This window comes from Manis pentadactyla, chromosome X, assembly GCF_030020395.1.
Source record: "Manis pentadactyla isolate mManPen7 chromosome X, mManPen7.hap1, whole genome shotgun sequence".
NCBI lineage: Eukaryota > Metazoa > Chordata > Mammalia > Pholidota > Manidae > Manis > Manis pentadactyla.
The window spans coordinates 122,400,668-122,419,533 of record NC_080038.1 but is presented as its reverse complement, the minus strand read 5'-3'; the positions used below and the strand labels follow the sequence as shown (position 1 = coordinate 122,419,533).

Genomic DNA, 18,866 nt, shown 5'->3' with positions numbered 1-18,866 from the left:
CACAGAAGGAAGGGTTAAATGTATTTTTGTGCCTGGAGCTTTTAGTTAGCCAGTGCTAACTAAAGAATCCAGTCCTCTAAAAATGTGCCATCACCATGATCAGTCCTAACCTACCTGCTTCTTTATCCCGTGCTTTGTACATTCCCTGGCTTCACCAAGGGAACCAGTTAGGCTTGTTTACCTCCTTTTACCTCATAGAGAGGTAGAGATTTTTAATCATAAAGATTATTTATTTACCATAGAAATCTTTAAAAGCCAGAAAGTAGGTAGAGAAAGATATCGTAACCGAAGAAGATAGTGTTATTCCTACTTTACAGATAAAGAAACAGAGTCAGAAACTAAGTCACTTGACCACAGTTACAAGTCACTAGTGGAACCAGGACTGTGAACAAGGTCTCCTGAATACTGCACCACCCTGCTAATCTTACTCTCTACTTAGGCTTCATGCTTCAAAATAGTAGAAAGTTTAATTTGGTGATTCCCCACTTCCTATTCTCATAGCATCATCTATTTAGTATCTGAAGGATTACAAGAGGGGACAATACCATATATATTCACAAATATGCTTAAGAAGGAGAGCCACTTTAATATTTTTTGGTATGAGTTTTGTGATGGGCATAAATAATAAAGTTTAAGTAGTCATTTATTTCAGCCTGTATTTTTTAAATTATCCAAAAACAAAGATTCTGTAGCACTTCTTGATAATAATTATCCTTACAATATATACTATTCTTCTTATGACTCAAGAGACTCTTACTCTGTTTTAAGATTAATGTTTTTAAATGGAGATATAATTCACATACCAAAAATACCACCCCTGTAAAATGTTTACATCAGTGGTTTTTAGTATGTTCACAAGGTTGTACAACCATCACTACTGTTTTATTGCAGAACATTGTCATAACCCCAAAGAGAAACTCCATACCCATTAGCAGTCATTGCCCATTATTCCACCCTCTCCCCAGGCCCAAACCACTGATCTACTTTCATCTCTATGAATTTTCATCTCTATGAATATGTGGTCTCAAGGTTCATCCCTATTAGAGTACTTATTCTTTTTTTTATAATGAGGACTCCATTCTTTTTTTATAGTGGAAAAATATTCCTTTGTATGGATAATACCTCATTTTGTTTATTCATCAATTTCTGGACATTTAGGTTGTTTCCACTTTCTTGCTGTTATGAATGATGCTGATGTTGCTTTGAAAATTTGTGTACAGGTTTTTGTGTAGACTAATGTTTTTAATTTTCTTGGGTATATGTTTAGGGATGGAATTGCTAGATCATGTGGTAACTCTGTTAAACCTTTTGATAAACTGCCAGACAGTTTTCCAAAGAGGCTATACCATTTCACATTCCCACCAGCAGTATATGGAGTTCTAGTTTGTTTCTCCACATCCTTGTTAACACTTTTTAGTATATGTCTTTTTATTACAGCCATCCTAGTTGGTGTAAAGTGGTATTTCATTGTGGTTTTGATTGGCATTTCCCTTATGATGAATGATCTTGGGCATCTTTTCATGTGTTTACTGGCTATTTGTATGTCATCTTTGGAGAAATGTCTATTCATCTCCTTTGCCCATTTTTATTAGCTGGGTTATTTTTATTATTGTGTTGTGGAGGATTCTGGGAAGATGGCAGAATAGGAGGAGGTCACTTTGATAACCTCCTCCCATATACATGCTGAGGCAGCAACTGTGTCTAATACAACTAACTCTGAAAATGACCTGAAGACTGGCAGAACAGACCTACAGCTAATGAAAAAGAAGGCTGCATTGAGAAGGGTAAAGGGGCAGAGCCACAGTTGATTGGGATCCAAACCCAATCCTCATCCCAACCCATAAGTGGGAGGACGTGAGGGAGTAAGGAATGGAGAGGAGAGGGGATAAACTCCCCAAAACCTGGCATACCTGGAGGTCTGCACTGGGAAAATGAGCTCCCGTGACATCTGGCTTTGAAAGTCAGTGGAGCTTAGCTCCAGGAGAGTTGGAGGGCCGTGCGGGGCTGAGTCTCAGCTCTTGGAGGACTGGTGTGCTGTGTTGATAGGTCTGAGACCCAATGCAGAAGCAGCATGAAAGATTTATTGATTAACTTTGGGAAGTATGCTGGAGGAGCTGGCAGATAGCATTTTTTAACACCTCCCTCAGCCTAAGTGGCCAAACACTTGCAGGAGCCATTTCTGACATTATCTACAGTGCCAGCATCTCTCACTCCCCTGTGGACTTGACCCACCCAGCAGGCACCCTATCAAAGGGACCACTCCCCAGGGAGGGGAGGAGCTAGCCCCATCCACCAGCATCCTAGCAGTTGTTCCATGGCCATTGCTGGCAGCCCTCCAAGGGCTGGCTATGCCCATCAGCCCACCCACAGCAGTTGTGCTTCAGCCACAACAGGAGGATGCACACAGGGATACTCCTGGAGCGCCTGGAGCTAGGGGGCAGGGGTTTTGTGCTTCTGGGCACTACAGGACACCTTCCTACCTAAGGCCACTGCTTTCAAGACCAGGAGACAAAGCTGACCTATCTAATACATAGAAGCAAACACAGAGAAATAAACAAAATGAGGCAGATGAATATGTTCCAAATGAAAGAACAGGACAACACACCAGAAAAATTGCTAAATGAAATGGAGATAAGCAATCTATCTTATAAAGAATTCAAAGTAATGTCATAAAGATGCTCACTGGGCTGGAGAGAAGAATGGATGAACTCAGGGAGGACTTCAGCAAACAGATAGAAAATATTTAAAAAGACCAGTCAGAGCTGAAGAATACAATAACTGAATGAAAAATATAATAGAATCAACAGTAGATGAGAGAATCCAGAAGAACTGATCAGCAATCTAGAAGACAGGATAATGGAAAGCAGCCAAACAGAAACAGGAAGGAAAAAGAATATTATTGATTTTTAAGGGTTCTTTATATATATTAGTCCCTCCTCAGATACATGATTTGTAAATATTTTCTCCTGTTCTGTGGATTGTCTTTTCACTTTCCTATTGGTGTCCTTTGAAACATAGGTTTTTAATTGTGATGAAGTCCAGATTATTTTTCTTTGCTTATGTTTTTTGTGTCATATCTAAGAAACCATTGCCTAATCGATTTCACCTGTGTTTTCTTCTAAGCGTTTTATGGTTTCAGCCCATACATTCAGGCCTGTGATCATTTTGAGTTAATTTTTGTATATGGTATGAGGGATACATTTAATTCTTTTTCATGTGGATATCCTGTTGTCCCTGCTTTTGATTTTTAGCAAGTTGTGTTGGGATAACTGCAGGATATCCAAGAAAGTGGATATTAAAACCTGGAACTCCTATAATTGAGGATAAAGTTATTGTAGTAGAGAAAGTGTCTGGAGAGATCATTAAAAAAAGGGTCAATGAGGGAATGGAGCAGAATCACCAGGGTCCAGTCAGGTGGGCAAAAGAAGCCAGCAAAACAAACTGGAAAAGAAAAATTGGAGATAGTAGAACCAAGAAAGAGTGATGTGCAGCTCATTTCTGGATGTAATTTTGAAGTCTCAAAAGCAGCTCAAAGTCAGCATCTCTAAAAACCACTCAGACTGAAACCAGTTGAGTTTCCCCTCAAGTTGGTTAATACCACAATTCATAAAGTCGCTTGATAATTTTGAGTCATTTAAAGCTCTTTGCTTTTCTTAATCCCTCTACATTTAATTAATTACCAGGTCTGATGTATTCTACCTTTTTAATATTGTCTAAAATCTACTCGTCTGCCCTACTTCTTGCCATTATATCTCATCAAGACTATTATAGTAGTCTCCTGTTTTTTATTTGCATTATAACCTCCCAACAAAATTTTAATCAAACACAAATCTTGAGTTATTCTCCTGCTTAGAAAATATGTTGTGTTATTTACCATGTAATATTCCTTATCATCAAATCCTTGCATGTCTCCCTTTCCAGCCTTCTCTTTTAAAAAAAGTTATTGAGGTATAATATGCATATAGTAAAGTGCTTAAAATACACTAATCTTAAGTATTTAATTCAGTGAATTTTAACATAAATACAGATATATTTTTACATATACACACACACACACACACACACACACACGTAACAGTCACCAACTGAAGAAATCAAACATTTCCACCACACCAGAAACTCCTTCAAGCCCTTTCCCAATCAATATCCACCCCCAAGTTATATTCTGATTTTTATTACCACAGATTAGATTTGAACATCTTATAAGTGTAATCATAGAGTATGTACTTTTTTGTCTCTGGTTCACCATTATGATGGCATTGTGCTCATCATATCTATGAGACTCATCCATGTTATCTGTGGCAGTAGTTCATTCTTCTTTCTTGCTATGTAGTGTTTAAATATACCACAATTTACTTACCATTTACCTCATGATGGACATTTGAGTTGTTTTTAATTCGAGCTATTACAAATAATGCTCCTGTGAATATTCTTGTGTATGTCTTTCGTGGACAATACACTCATTTTTAACACCCAAGAGTAGAATTGAAGAACCAGAGAGTATAAGTCTCCCCTTTTAGCATTTCCTACATAACTTGTATTCCTACTTTGAATATCACTAAAGTGAGTTTCTGTTTGCTTTCTTATCTAGTACACCCCCCTTTGGTAGCAGAATCTTAAGTCTGAGAGATAGGAAATTAATATTCAAAGTCACAGACTGGGACTTCCCTCTATTTCCCATGTGTTTTTTCAAAATAATCAATAGTGACTTTGTAAAGATATCCACTCTAAGTACCTGAGGTTAGTTGAGTTCTGCTGGTTTGAAAAACATTTAGATTTCCAAAGCTCTTAACCCTTTTCTTACCTGTTTTACTTTGCCTTACACTGTTTCCTCATAGTCTTTAAGGCACCTAATCTCAGTTCATAGTGTTACAAAATACATATTGCATTTTCAGTTATTGTAAGATTCTGAAAGTAATCCTTGAGTGCCTAAATATTAAAATCTTTTCCCCAAAGTAGCTTTGGTTTGCTGGTTTGCTTTTGGTTTTTGCTTACTGCTTAAATTTTATTTTTTAACTATACTTTGCTGTTGAGTTTTGTTAATGAAATAAATGTTTAAACTCTTTTCTTTTTCCTCACCAATTTTCATTTCAGATGATACCATTTTCCAAAATCCTATGGTACAAGAAGCTATACGAATGGGATTCAGTTTCAGGGACATTAAGAAAATAATGGAGGAAAAAATTCAGACATGTGGGAGCAACTATAAATCACTTGAAATTCTAGTTGCAGATCTAGTGAGTGCTCAGAAAGACAATATACAAGATGAATCAAGTCAGACTTCATTGCAGAAAGGTATGCATGGCTGCTTTTAAAAAGTGAGAAATACCTAATAGCACTTTAGTATGGGTGGTATCTTATATGACTTTGTGCTCCCCTCATTTTCCTCCTCCTCACATCCCCCTTAGGATAAACTTTTTTTTAATGAAGAATTTTAAATATACTAAAAAATGGAGAGAACAGTGTAATGAACCCTCACTTAGCCATCAACCAGATTCAATAATTATCACTGTTTTTCCAACCTTTCTTTATTTCTTCCCCCAACTTTTTTTTGCTATAGTATTTCAAAGTAAATCCCAGACATCCTATATATCATTTACCTATAAATACTTCAATATATATCTAACAGGTAAGGATTTTATTAATATAACCTTAATACTGTGTGTTAGTCTGCCCATACTACTATAACAGAATACCACAGACTGGGTGGCTTAAACAACAAACATTTATTTCTCAGAGTTCTGGAGGCTGGGAAGTCCAAGGTAAAGGTATAGGCAGATTTGGTTCCTCTCTTACAGCTTACAGGTAGCTTGCCTTCTCTCTGTGTCCTCACATGGCCAAAAGCTCTGATCTCTCTTCCTCTTTTTACAAAGACACTGATCCCCTTTTGGTGGTCCCACCCTTATGACATCTAAACCATATTACCTCCCAAAGGCCCCACCTCCAAGTACCATCACACTGGGGGTTAGGGCATCAACATAAGAATTTTGGGGAGACTAGACATTTAGTCCATAACATACTCTTAACACACATAACAAAATTACCAGTAATTCCATAATGTCATCTGAAACACACAGTTGGTTTTAATTTTCCCCACTGTCTTAAAATGTTTACACAATTTGTAAATCTTACCAAGATCCACGTAAGATCCACATATCCATTAATTATGTATGTGTGAATTTATGCTCTAAGATAACAAAAGCTAATTTTTGTGTAGAATCTTTCAGCTTTGTAGCTGAAACTGTTTGGATTTAGAGTGTTTTGGAACTTGTCATATGATGTAAACATTTAAAGGGGTCATATTACTAAATAGAGCTTGACTGAATAGCTCCCTAATACCGTAAATCATATATATAAAGTGTATTAAGTAATGTAGAAGAGAAGCATAGAAACTCCTTTCAGGAAAAAAAAGGATAAAAAACACAAGTTCCTTGTTTAAGGATGACAGTTACTCTAATGCTTGATGGTAACACTGAAGGTTGAACAAAACATTTCAAACTGAATATATGTTTGAGTACTTGGGAATGTTATAATCACTGTTCTTTAAGCTCTTGACCACCTCTCCCAAAAGAATGAAATTCTAGTGCTAATAAACCTAAAAGTTGAAGTTATTTTCATCTTTAAGTTATTTTAAATGCTCTTGAAACATTATTCAGACAATTACGTAAGTAACAAAACAGCATAACATAAGAGATTTTTAAAATTACATCAGTTACTATAAAAGATTGAACAGAAAGCTTAGCACTCCTAAGGATGGATTTGTTTAAAACCTGTAATAGCTCCACTTGTCTTGGTGATGACTTGGTCATCGTTCTATGACAAGTGATTATGTCATTTTCCTCTGTATTTTAGCTACAACTCAAGCTAAATCAAGTTTAACAGTAAGGTGCTACTTTTGTACCTGAAAGTGTTGCCTGCAACAGAAAGATTTAGTGGCTTGCAATAGGAAGAGAACAAGGGACAGAATGCAGTTGGGGGAGAGGGTGTCTGTTCTCTATCCAGTAGGAGTCAGTTGGGGTTCTTATTATCACTGAGGCTGCAAGCTAGGATAGTACGGGAAGGAGGGCCTTGGCAGATAGCAGCCCCTGGGCAGGGGTTGAAATTCATCTGTTGACCTCTCCTTAGTCTTACTAAATTGAGAGGCAGGTAATTGATGAAAGCCATCTTCTCATTCTAAGGCTGCTGCTTATTTTTCTTTCCAAAGGCTGATGAGGAAAGAGTGGCACCAAGAATCTTTTAATTTTGTACAAAATAGAGGGTGGGCCCAATTGAAGTAAATTAAGTAGAAGTTACTAGAAAAAGTACATTATGTTTGCTTACTGAGAAATCCTAGATTCAGTACTAGTATTTATCCCAATGGTAATGTGACAGACAATGTCCCAGTAAATAGTCTTCTAAAAATAGTACAGATCAGTATTTTTTTCCTTTTTATATAATACATAGTGTGATATAGAGCCCTTTACTTCTAAAGCACTTATGTTAATTCTTATGTATATATTACTATAATATATATAGTGATGTTAACCTTAAAAATAAAGATGTCAGTTATTTTACCAGCAAAATGGGTTCATTTGGAAACAGCAGAGAATTCCAACTTAGGACAAGCAAGTTAGGGCAAAAATGACAAGCACTTCTGGAAAACAGGAGAGAAAGCGGGAAAGTTTCATTTCTCACCGCACTCCCCCACCCCCACCCCCCCCACCCCCGTTCCCTAAATCTACCTTGTGAGCTTATCCTTCAAAGCTCAGCTCAGAGGTCACTTCTTTCAAGCTTTCCCCCATACTTATAGCAGAGTTCCGAGCTCTCTCTTCTCTACTTATCCTGTCATTAGAGCATTTGTAACACTACTTTGGAGCTGCAGTCTTTTTCTGTACTGCCAGTTACACCAAGCTTCTTGAGGGTAGGTGCTTTATCTTATCTCTGATGTGTACCATGTTTGAGTTTATGGTTTTCATTATGCCTACTAGGTTGCTTTTTAAGGAAGAGATTAAATAATCCTTTTCCTCTACCCCTAGTCAGGAAAACCTCTCCAAGCACAAATCTGATCATACCTTCCTCCCTCAAGGTTAAAACCTTCACTGGTTCCCAGTGCGCTTAGGATCAAGTGCAAACTCCTTTACATGGGTTATCAAATTGCTGATCAGGCCCCTGATAACCTTTTATAGCCTCATGTCATGCTGTTTCCCCTTCAAATTTTGTTCCTAAACCTATCTGTACACTTGCAGGGGCAGTTGTCTCCCCTCCTGGTTATACTGTTTTCCTCTGCCTAGAACTCTCTTCTCCTGCTGTCCCTATTCCTGAAGGCCTTCTCCCTCTCCAAGTTAACTCCGACTCATCCTTTAGGACCCAATTTAGGTATAGTTTCCTCCAGGAGGCCTTCCTGTTAAGTGTGTGCGCACACACACACATGCACACACTTAACACCCTTCCTTTGTTCTTCATAGCATTGTAATTACCTTTATCATCACATTGTGTTACCATTTCCTGTATACTTATGTTTCTTGTCTATGAATGGTTAGGGGCCTGTGAATTTGTTAATTATTGTGTCTCTAGTGCCTAGAACCTAGTTAAGCATTCAGTATTTGTTGAATAAAATTAAACTACTCTTTCCCAAACTTATTTTCAGAATAGTGTTCTTCAGGATGTTAAAAGGGATACCATGAAAAAGAAGTTCCATAGCTAAAGTAGGGGTATGCCTTGTGAACTTCTAAGGAGAAACATTCAGTGCACTGTACTGTATTGCCCTGTACTTGATAGCAGTGGTTCTCAAATGCCAGTGTACTCAACCCCAGAAATTGTAGATTCAGTGAATGGGGCCTAAGAATCTGTTGTAATTCTCAAGTGAGGCCATATTTGGAAACCACTGGTATACATGTTTACAAAGATTGTTAAAATATGTAATGCATTTAAAAATAGTGCCTAGTATGTAGTAGTAAGTGCTGTATTACTGTTAACTGCTGCTGTTACAGTTATACATGACCACAGAATGGCGGCATATTTGTTAATATTTCATAAAACTCAGTTTGGGAAAGGCTGAATTAAGCAAGTGCTTCAGTGCCACCTATATGCTAATATCCCCCAGAACTCTGTCTCTAGCCCTGACTTCTCTTGACCTCAAGACTTGACTTTCCATTTGCCTACTAGACATTTTTATATGAAAACACCTCAAAAATAAGTTGAAAATCCTGAACCTGTATCTCCTTTTACATTTCCTGTTGGCATCACCAGCCCCTTTTCAGCCATGTTAGCTATCTTAAAATCGACTCTACTTCTTCCTCACCCATCACATCCAGTTAGTCACTAAATCCTACTTTTCCCACTTCAGAAGTATCCCTCAGATCCATCCCTCCATTTCTGAAATAAGCCATGCCCTTTCCATATGCTACTTCTTTTACCTAGCCCTGCCTGCCGAATTGCTGGCCCTGTTTAAATGTCACTCTTCCACTTCCCCCCTTCTTCCAACCCATCAGCCTCTAGCCCATGAAGTCTTTCCCAACTAGTCTGAACAGAAGAACTTGTTCTCTCATCTCAGAGTGCTTTGTATTTGTAATTTGGTCATGGCACTCATCACTTTCTCCTTGGTGCTTACTCCCATAGACTCAGCTCCCATCTTCTACTAGCACACGAGCTACTTAAAAGCAGATGTCACGTGTGAGTCATCCTATCTTCCAGCACATGATTAGTGCCTGGCACATAGTAGGGGTTCAGATTGTTTCAGTGAATGTAATAACTAAGGAAGTCTAAAATTAACATATTTATCTTCTCTGTGCAGAGATCAGTGCTGAAGAGCAGCTAAGGCTCCTACAAGAAGAGAAGATGTGCAAAATCTGTATGGATAGAAGTATTGCTGTAGTTTTTATTCCTTGTGGACATCTGGTCACTTGTAAACAGTGTGCTGAAGCAGTTAACAAATGTCCCATGTGCTACACAGTCATTACTTTTAAGCAAAAAATTTTTATGTCTTAATCTAACTCTATAGTAGGCATGTTACATTCTTCTTATTATCCTGATTGAATGTGTGATGTGAACTGACTTTAATCAGCATTGAATACCATTAGCATTTGCTACCGAGTAGAAAAAAATGTAAACTACAGTGTTACAGTTGGCAATCTAGAATTTGAATTTCTGCATTTTTCAGGATTTAGCTATAGTATTTATCTTAATTTTTTAACTATTATTTAATTGAAACCCTGGACTACGAAGCATCATATTATAACTAATCACAATGTGTAGTATACTCTGACTTAGTTTCTAAATGTAAGTGAATTAATCAACTGAATTTTTCACTGTTTCAGATAGGCTTAGCAAATGGAGCATTCTGTGTAAACGTGGAGGTTACAGTTAATCTCCCCAATCACATGGTTTGTTTTGTGTGAAAAAGGAGTGAACTGTTGCACACTGGTGGAAAGACAGCGATTACTTTTAGATGTTTGCCTTTGTGTTTTAAGATTCTGTCCATTTTCTTTTAAAATTACGCTCATGTACTTGGGTAGATGATTTTTAAAAAACGAATTTGCTGTCGTAAAAAGGGTATTTATTGACAGAATGCCATCTAGCCTACATGTACTGACATGGAAAGATACCAAACATATATTAAGTATAAAATCCAAGTGGCAAAACACTATGTAGAGGATGATCCATTAGAAGGTGTGTGTGTTTTGTATATGTGTAGAACAAAAGATTTGGGAAGAGATGCATCAAACTGTTAAATGTGGTTTCTTTTGAGGGGTTGGGAGATGGGCCCCAGAGGCAGTTTACAGAGGCCTTTCACTTTCTACTTTTTTCATTTTGTTCTGTTTGAATTTTTATAAGTATGTATTACTTTTATAATCAGAATTTTTAGAAAGTATTTTACTGATTTAAAGGCTTAGGCATGTTCAAACGCCTGCAAAACTACTTATTGCTCAGCTTTAGTTTTTCTAATCCAAGAAGGCAGAACAGTTAACCTTTCTGGTGCCAATGTGAAATTTAAGTGTTTTCGTTTTTGCTGCTTTGTGGATGAAAAATATTTCTGAGTGGTAGTTTTCTGACAGGTAGACCATGTCTTCTCTTGTTTCAAAATAAATATTCCTGATTTTGTAAGATGAAATATAAAATATGTCTCAGATCTTCCAATTAATTAGTAAGGATTCATCCTTAATCCTTGCTAGTTTAAGCCTGCCTAAGTCACTTTACTAAAAGATCTTTGTTAACCCAGTATTTTAAACATCTGTCAGCTTACGTAGGTAAAAGTAGAAGCATGTTTGTACACTGCTTGTAGTTATAGTGACAGCTTTTCATGTCAAGATTATCATGTCATCTGTATCTTAAAGTTTCATGTGAGTTTTTAACCATTAAGATGATTCAGATGTATATAGGACAAAATATCAAGTCTTTTCTCTACCTAAATAGCTTTGTTTTCTTGACTAGTAATAGTAATAGATACTTATGAAATAAATGTTCTCACAAGATCCTTAGAACCTCTTGGAAATTGTAAACTACTGACAGGAAAAGAATAGCTGTTTAAATATTTAAATGAAAGTAAAATTTGAATAAGTCAGTATAGATAAAAGTGCTTCACTGAACACCCAGGGTTTACAGTACAAGATTCTAACAATGACCTCTTATAGAGGCAAGGGAAGCATTTTGCTACAGAGAAATGTTTGAGAGTAAAACTGTTAAAAATTATATTTTCATTGTATTTTCTAAGAGAAAGTATTGTCTTGGTCTGCTAACCTCTGTTGATTACTACTTAAAGTGACATTCATTTATTGCAAATTTATAGATATAAAAAGCATTGCAAATTTAAATGAGAAATTTTAAACTTAAATAATGACTGCCCTGTTTTTGTTTTAATTTGTAAATCCATAATTCCTTAGCTTTCTTTGTACTGTCTTCCACTCGGGTTTAGTTGAGTTATATATTAAGTGAAATTTTATATGTGTAAGTCTAAGCTTCAAATTTAAATTACAGAATGAGAAAAGTGTTTAAAAAGTTTTTTAAATGTGTTTTCCAGAGCACATCGGCTCCAAGTGAGGTAGGTAGTTCAATCTAGTTGTGAACCAAGGACTGAATTGTTTTAACATAATGCTCTTCCTGTTCTGGGAGCCTCAGTTCATTAAAACCCTTCTTTTAAAACTTGTATGTTTAGAGTTAAGCAAGACCTTTTTTCTCCACATGAGTTGTGAAATTCAGTGCATGAAGCTGATGTGGCTAACAAGTTTATTTTAAGAATTGCTTAGAAATGCTGTTGCTTCAGGTTCTTAAATCACTCAGCATGCCAACTTCTAATCAAAATTTTTAAGACTTACCAGTGTTTGTGTTCACACTATAAAAAGCACTGGATCCTTCCCATCTAGTTGTACAAAAAATGATCACTTGCAAGGTTAAAAATATAACCAGATCCAAATCTCTGCCTCCCCCTGTCCCAAAGTAGTTCTCAGTATCTACATGTAGACACTCTTTTTCTGTATAAAATTCACTCTTAAGATTTTGAAGTCACCACCTGTTTTACAGTATTTTAGTCATGTGATAAAGTTATCTTTATTCATAATAATTTAGTGTGCTTATCAAAAGTCTTGATCTTTGAGAAATGGGTTTAGTGTTTATAAAGTAAATTCCAGTTAATGGCTTTGTGTATGGGGTTTTGTTTTGTTTTTGTTTTCCCCTTTAGTTAGGGGCTAAAATGGGGTAGGGTGGATATAGTGGGTGTGCATAATGAGATTCAGCCCTGTGTATTGTGATCTTTTAGTGTTTTTGTTGTTAATATTATTTAAATTTTGATGGGTTTTTTCCTGTTTTCATTTTAGTGTGGCTAAAATTTTTATTTTGAACTCTCTGAATGGAGACTACTGCCACAGCATTAGTTGCATGTATTGAACACTTAAGACCCAATTCATTGTTTCATTTCCTGATTACCCAAGTGTTGAATATGGCGGGGGAGGTGGGAGCGGGGGCAGGGGTGGCGTACAAATGAGGTAGGCTGTGTATCATTTCCATTGGAGAAATGAAACAGGAGAATATTTGACAGATACAGTTACTTTTAACCAAGTCGGCTTTAAAAAAACAAGAAATAGCCATTTCTTCATCTGCAAAATGAGAATAGTATCTATCTTACAAAGTTAGGAGAATTCAAGGAGACAATGTATGTAAAATGTCTGCTACAAATCCTTACACTCTTTTACCCTCCGTGGGTTTGCCCTGACTGGAAATTTGGGCTGAAACTTAGATGATAACTCTTTCAGTGACTCTTACTCTTCTTTTTTGGTATTTCTCATAGTTAAGGTATAAATTACAATAACTAAATAGGTCAAGTCCTTAAAAATACTTAAATTCATTTTTTGACTTATTTAAAAAATGGTTCTTAGCAAATTTAGTTGAGCTTTCCTAATAGAAACCATTGGTTTATTCTCACTTTCATAATCAGTTTGGATTTGACTCTTACACACTTAGCACAGTGTGGATTTCATTTGCAGCATAATAGAATCATAGGGTGTCAGAGCTGGGAGTGACCTTAGAGAGTATCTAATTCATCACCCTCATTTTACGGGGAGACAACTGAGGCTCAAAGGTGAAGTGATTTCTTCAAAGCTATACAGCTAATTAGTGGCAGCCCAGACTGGGATATAGTTTGAAGGTGAAAAACTTCAAGCTGTCTCTCCTGGGAGGTCTCAAATGTGTATTTTTTTCAACTGTTCTTCTATGCTATAACTTTCACTACATATTAAATGACACTTTATAACTAATACCAATAGGACAATCTTAAATACATATGTATTCAAATTGTACCATACTATATTGTTTGGATGGTAAGATTCTTGTTTGAAGTCTGAAGTTTGCAGTTATGCATGTAGATTTTTTGGCATTTACTACATTCTTACTGTGTATCATTAATAACATTTAAAATTACTATATATTTTGTCATTTTGTCTATACTTAGTAACAAACAGATATGCATTTTTGATTTGATGTAATAAAGGCTTTAATTTTTATTAAATTTTACGTTTTTTTTTCATTACTGTTATACTTTATCTAACCTGACAGAATGACTAATTCTTATGTCATTGTATTAGTGTTGTAAATAATCATGTGAAATGTTTTGAGGTAGAGTACTGTATTTGTGAATATAATTTTATGGCATTTTTCATATAGCAGAAACCTTTCCATCAGTATGGAAAACTAAGAAAATTGCTTTCCATTGTATAATCTGGCAGTCATCATAGATCAAAGCTTATTTTTCTGTGAATAAAACTTAATAAAGTACTATTCTTTAAAATGATACCTTACTGTGTATTTGATTCACTTTCTATGAAAAAATAGCCTTCTTAAAAATATTAAATTGTAACTTCCTAAATATATTTTATGCCATTGAGCTGGGCATTAAGGCATATGTCTCATGTCATGTAAAGAAAAAATCCATTTTCACATTAGTTTACAAAATTGCGTAAGAGCATGAAAAGTCAGTTTTTAAAATGTATAAAAACAGGAACCATAGTAACACCCCCTTCTCACAAAGATAGGCTTGGTTTTCTCAAAAGAGAGTATAGTAGCCATAAAAAAGCTTAAACAAGAAAGGGACCTAAAAGGCTGCTGCCCCGGAGTGTCAGAAGCTCCAAGCAGACTGGTGGGATAAAGAGTGAGGAGATAAAGGATCCTTAAAGGAAGAGAGAAATTTAGAAGTAGGCATTTCAAGTAGCTATTTCCCTTAGCCCTTCCTACCCACAGTAGAGGTTACTAAATTAAGAGTTGTGTTTCAGGTCCAGTCTGTAGGGACTGATGATTGAATCCTTGACTGTGTTACCACTGTTTCGAGCTACAACCATAAGAACCTTGTTTTCAATGTAGTCCACATCACTTTTTTACATGTCAACTACACTTGCAAGGAATATTGATAAGATGTGAATTTTCAAAGCTTTCAAAGAAATTTTCAAACTTAGGCAAAAATAGAAAGGAAAATATAAATGAATCTCATGATACTAATTCAGCTTCAACAAATATCAACACTGCCAATCTTGTTCCATCTAGTATTCCCCCAGCTTTTTTTCTTTTGCTGATATATTCTAGAGCAAATCCTAAACATGTCATTTCTCTAACTACTTTGTCATGTACCTATAGCAGATTAGAACATTTTGTACATAGATGTGTGAACGTTTAACTCATCACTATTACTGCTGAATTTTAATGGACAACTAAAGAATTAAAATCAGTTTTATTCCCTTGTTTTCCTTATTTGAAGAGTAAGGTAAATTAACCCTCTCAAAACTAGTATTATCACTTAAAAATACTTTAAGCTACGTTCTATTTCATTTGTTGTTTGCTTATGTATTGTAGAATAAATGTGATACTTCCTAAAAGTAGGCTAACTGCATGGTGTGTGGATATATAGTGGTTCTCAAAGTGTCGTCTAAGTACCATCTACATCAGTTGGGAAACTTAGAAATGCAAATTACTGGGCCCCACCATAAACCTGAATCAAAAACTTGGGTGTGACCCAGCAATCCATTTTTCAACAAGCCCTCCAGGTGGTTGTGATATGGGCTAAAGTAAAAAAGCATTAGAATATGGTTTGGGGTCTGAATCCAGGAAGAAATGGCAAATTGTAGCTCTCTGCAAATGACTGTCATCCTCATGTTTTCCTTATAATTAATTGCTGATCCAGTCCTTTGTTTTCTGCTACCAGAATGGGAAGGCATAAAATTCAACATCCTGAAAGTCACTTCTGATTCTGCTTTCCAACAAAACTTTCTTGCATACAGTACTCTGAATTTTGTAATGAGAATCAATCTTCAGCCCTTTCACTGTTAAGTTCAGAATAGCCCCATATTGCTTATTGCCATTAAACTCTCCAGTCAAACAATGAAAGAGTTAAGATTTGAAGACTCTTAATGTGACATAAGCTCTAGTGTGACACCAATCAGTTGAAATTGTACAGAACATGTGCACTGCTAGAAGGAACCAAAGCTTCAGTGAAATGTGAGCAGTTAATCTACGAGAGAATTTACATGTTGGAAGGGATCAGCCTCTCTAATTAATAATAACTAGCAGTTCTGAATTCTTTTTTAGATCAGAAATTTTTTAAGTAAACTGGAACAAAAGAACCAAAGAAAACTCATGTAGTGTTCTTAAGTCTATAAAGGCCTTCAGAGTTGCACAAATCCACACTCAGGTCAGTATTGATTTCTAACTAACCGAAATAAAAATCTTGAGTCAGTTAATGCTAGATGATACTGGACATGGGTTTTTTTTTTTCCTGCAAACCACTAGTTTACTTAGAACAAAATCCTTCCAAACCTAGCCATTTGGCTTTGTATAGATTTGGTTTGCTTAGTGTTTTTTTTCCAAATTTTATTCTGTTTAATTTGAGATCTCCAAGACCCTATTTGCACCATCATTAATGACAACAGCTGAAGAAATGTTTTACATGGCCTGTACTTGTTAACTTCAGGCTTATTAATAAATATTGGAAGAATGTTGGTTGAAAACAAGCTATAAGAACCCAAGAGAAACCAAACTTTGTTATTTTCCCCTTTTAATTTCCCAGAACTCAGATTTGCAAAAAATGACTAGGGTATAAGTAATTGAAGTAATAGTATTTAAACATTGATCTGGTTTCAAAATTAATTCATTCCAGTAAACTTAACTATTCCAAAAATATATTTTACAGTCATTCCCCCCTTACCTGCAGTTTCACTCTCCAATTTCAGTTACCCACGGCCAGCCGTGGTCCAGAAGCTGATGATCCTCCTGACATATCATCAGAAGGTCAGTAGTAGCCTAATGCTAAGCACAGCTGCATCATTCACCTCACTTCATCTCATCACGTGGGCATTTTATCAGCTCACATCATCACAAGAAGGGTGAGTACAGTACAGTAAGATTTTAAAAGACCACATTCACATAACCTTTATTACAGTATAATTGTTCTATTATTGTTAACCTCTTACTGTGCCTAATTCATAAACCTTTCCATAGGTACATAAGTGTAGGAAAAAACATAGTATATATATAGGGTTCAGTACTATCTGTGGTTCCAGGCATTCATGGGGGGTCTTGGAAGGGATCCTTCATGAATAATGGAGAACTACTGTATGTACAAAATTACAGATGTCCGTTTGTTACATAAACTTTTATTTTGAGAGTTATTTAAGTCTGTGTTGTGTTTCCTTAACTTTATTCCATTATTAGATACTAGGGATTTCTTTTAACTTCCATTAGCTTATATGAGGGGCTTTGCATTTTTGGCTCTATACAAGCCCAAAATATTATTTTCTCATTAAATATTGGAATTTTGTTTGGCAGTGATTAGGCTCTGTTTCTGCCAGATTAGTGACAATAGAGGAATAAAGAACACACAAGTATGTTCATGAACACTTACTGATATTTCATAGGAACTTACATTAAAAGCAAAAGATACCAAATCTCCCCCCATAAAATTAATCTGAAGTGGAGAAAAACTTGCTAAAAATAATTTTATTTTTTATTACATAAACATTGTGCAGGCATTTCCTAGTAGAAATTTTAACAAAGGCCTGTGTTAATCTTTAAGAGAATGACCTAACTCATCTGGAAAAACCTGTTTTTCTTTCAACTAGATTTTTTGTTTGTTTGTTTGTTATTTGATTACTAAAAAGAATGTACTCTATGTATTTATACCTTTCTTGGTTTTCTACTGTAAACTTTCCAGATACATTATATTCTAATATGATCTATAAGAACTAAGTAAAAAGACCTATACTAGGAATGAGTTAAAAATCAATACTTGATCAATTGTATGAAATGAAATGTAACCAAAATACTAACATGATGGGGATAATAATTAGGACTATTGCAAGGATTATATGAGTAAATGGACATGAAAGAGCTTTCAAATACAAGCCCAAGTAACCATTCCTCTAATTAGGGTTTACTGGACTAATTATGGTTTGGTTTCACACAAAATGAAAGAGTCATGGGCCAGTATCTGATTAATCTGGGATGGATAGTCCATCATTCAATTCATTTATACAGTTTCTTGGCCATTTCTGTGGCTCTCAAAACCCTTACATACTTTATACCTTACACTTCCTATGTGGTTATTCCTTGTGTTTCAATCAGAAGTGTATGGGTCATAGCACAGAGATAATTGGAGAAAATGTTGCTGTGTACAATTGTGGAAATGGTGTTCATAGATTCACCTGCCATTCAAATGGCCCTCACATAGATTTACTTGGACAGTCAGGTCAGTCTGTTTTGTAACATGTGAAAATAAGAATATATAAAACAGATAAGTTTAGGGATGATAAAATAATTGGTCTGGTACTTATGCACTATGCCATTGTGTCTCTCATTCATTATATTTCTAGCATCACTTTAATTTACAGCTGAGGTACCCCAGACATAGAGGTTATATGACTCACCAAAATCACATGGTGAATCACCAGTTAAGCTGTTCTTATAGGCAGTGAAAATGTTTCTAGCTAATTTTTGGCATGAATTAGCTAAACTGGCTGCCTCGCTGTGTGAACTGAGAGTATATAGGTCCAAATTCAGGCTCTTTTTGGATGACAAGATCTGCTGACTATATGATACCAAACCACAAAACCAAAAACAAGTGATAAGTAGGTATGTGTAGTCCTTATCATGTCTATTCAGCTATTATTGAAAAATTAAGGCAATTTTTAAAAACCAAACTTTATAACAATGTTTTTGATCTCAAGAATTTGGAGGTGGGAAAGAGAACCTTCACTGTGTTGCCAAGACACACCTTGGAGGTCAGGAACCATGTCTCCCTGATCACTGGCTCCCAATGACTAGCATGCTGTCTAGTCTATTAATAAGCAGTGAGTTAATTTTTCAGTACTTAGATATATGAGTGAGGGAATGAAGAAATTAGTAAGTGAATTTCTTAT

At 35.7% G+C, this 18,866-nt stretch overlaps 1 protein-coding gene across 8 annotated transcripts in view; it reads left to right on the top strand.

The window, feature by feature from the left end:
- XIAP (X-linked inhibitor of apoptosis) overlaps positions 1-14,257 on the top strand; it is a 50,813-nt gene extending 36,556 nt beyond the window's left edge. For 7 of the 8 annotated variants that reach the window (XM_036880815.2, XM_036880821.2, XM_036880820.2 and 4 more), the window contains 2 exons: positions 5,095-5,295; positions 9,773-14,257. In XM_036880815.2, the coding sequence (XP_036736710.2) occupies positions 5,095-5,295; positions 9,773-9,966 (395 nt within the window). In that variant the 3' untranslated portion in view covers positions 9,967-14,257. The remainder of the gene's footprint in view (positions 1-5,094; positions 5,296-9,772) is intronic. The other variant, XM_057496102.1, reaches the window with a different exon arrangement.
- The last annotated feature ends 4,609 nt before the right edge of the window (positions 14,258-18,866 follow it).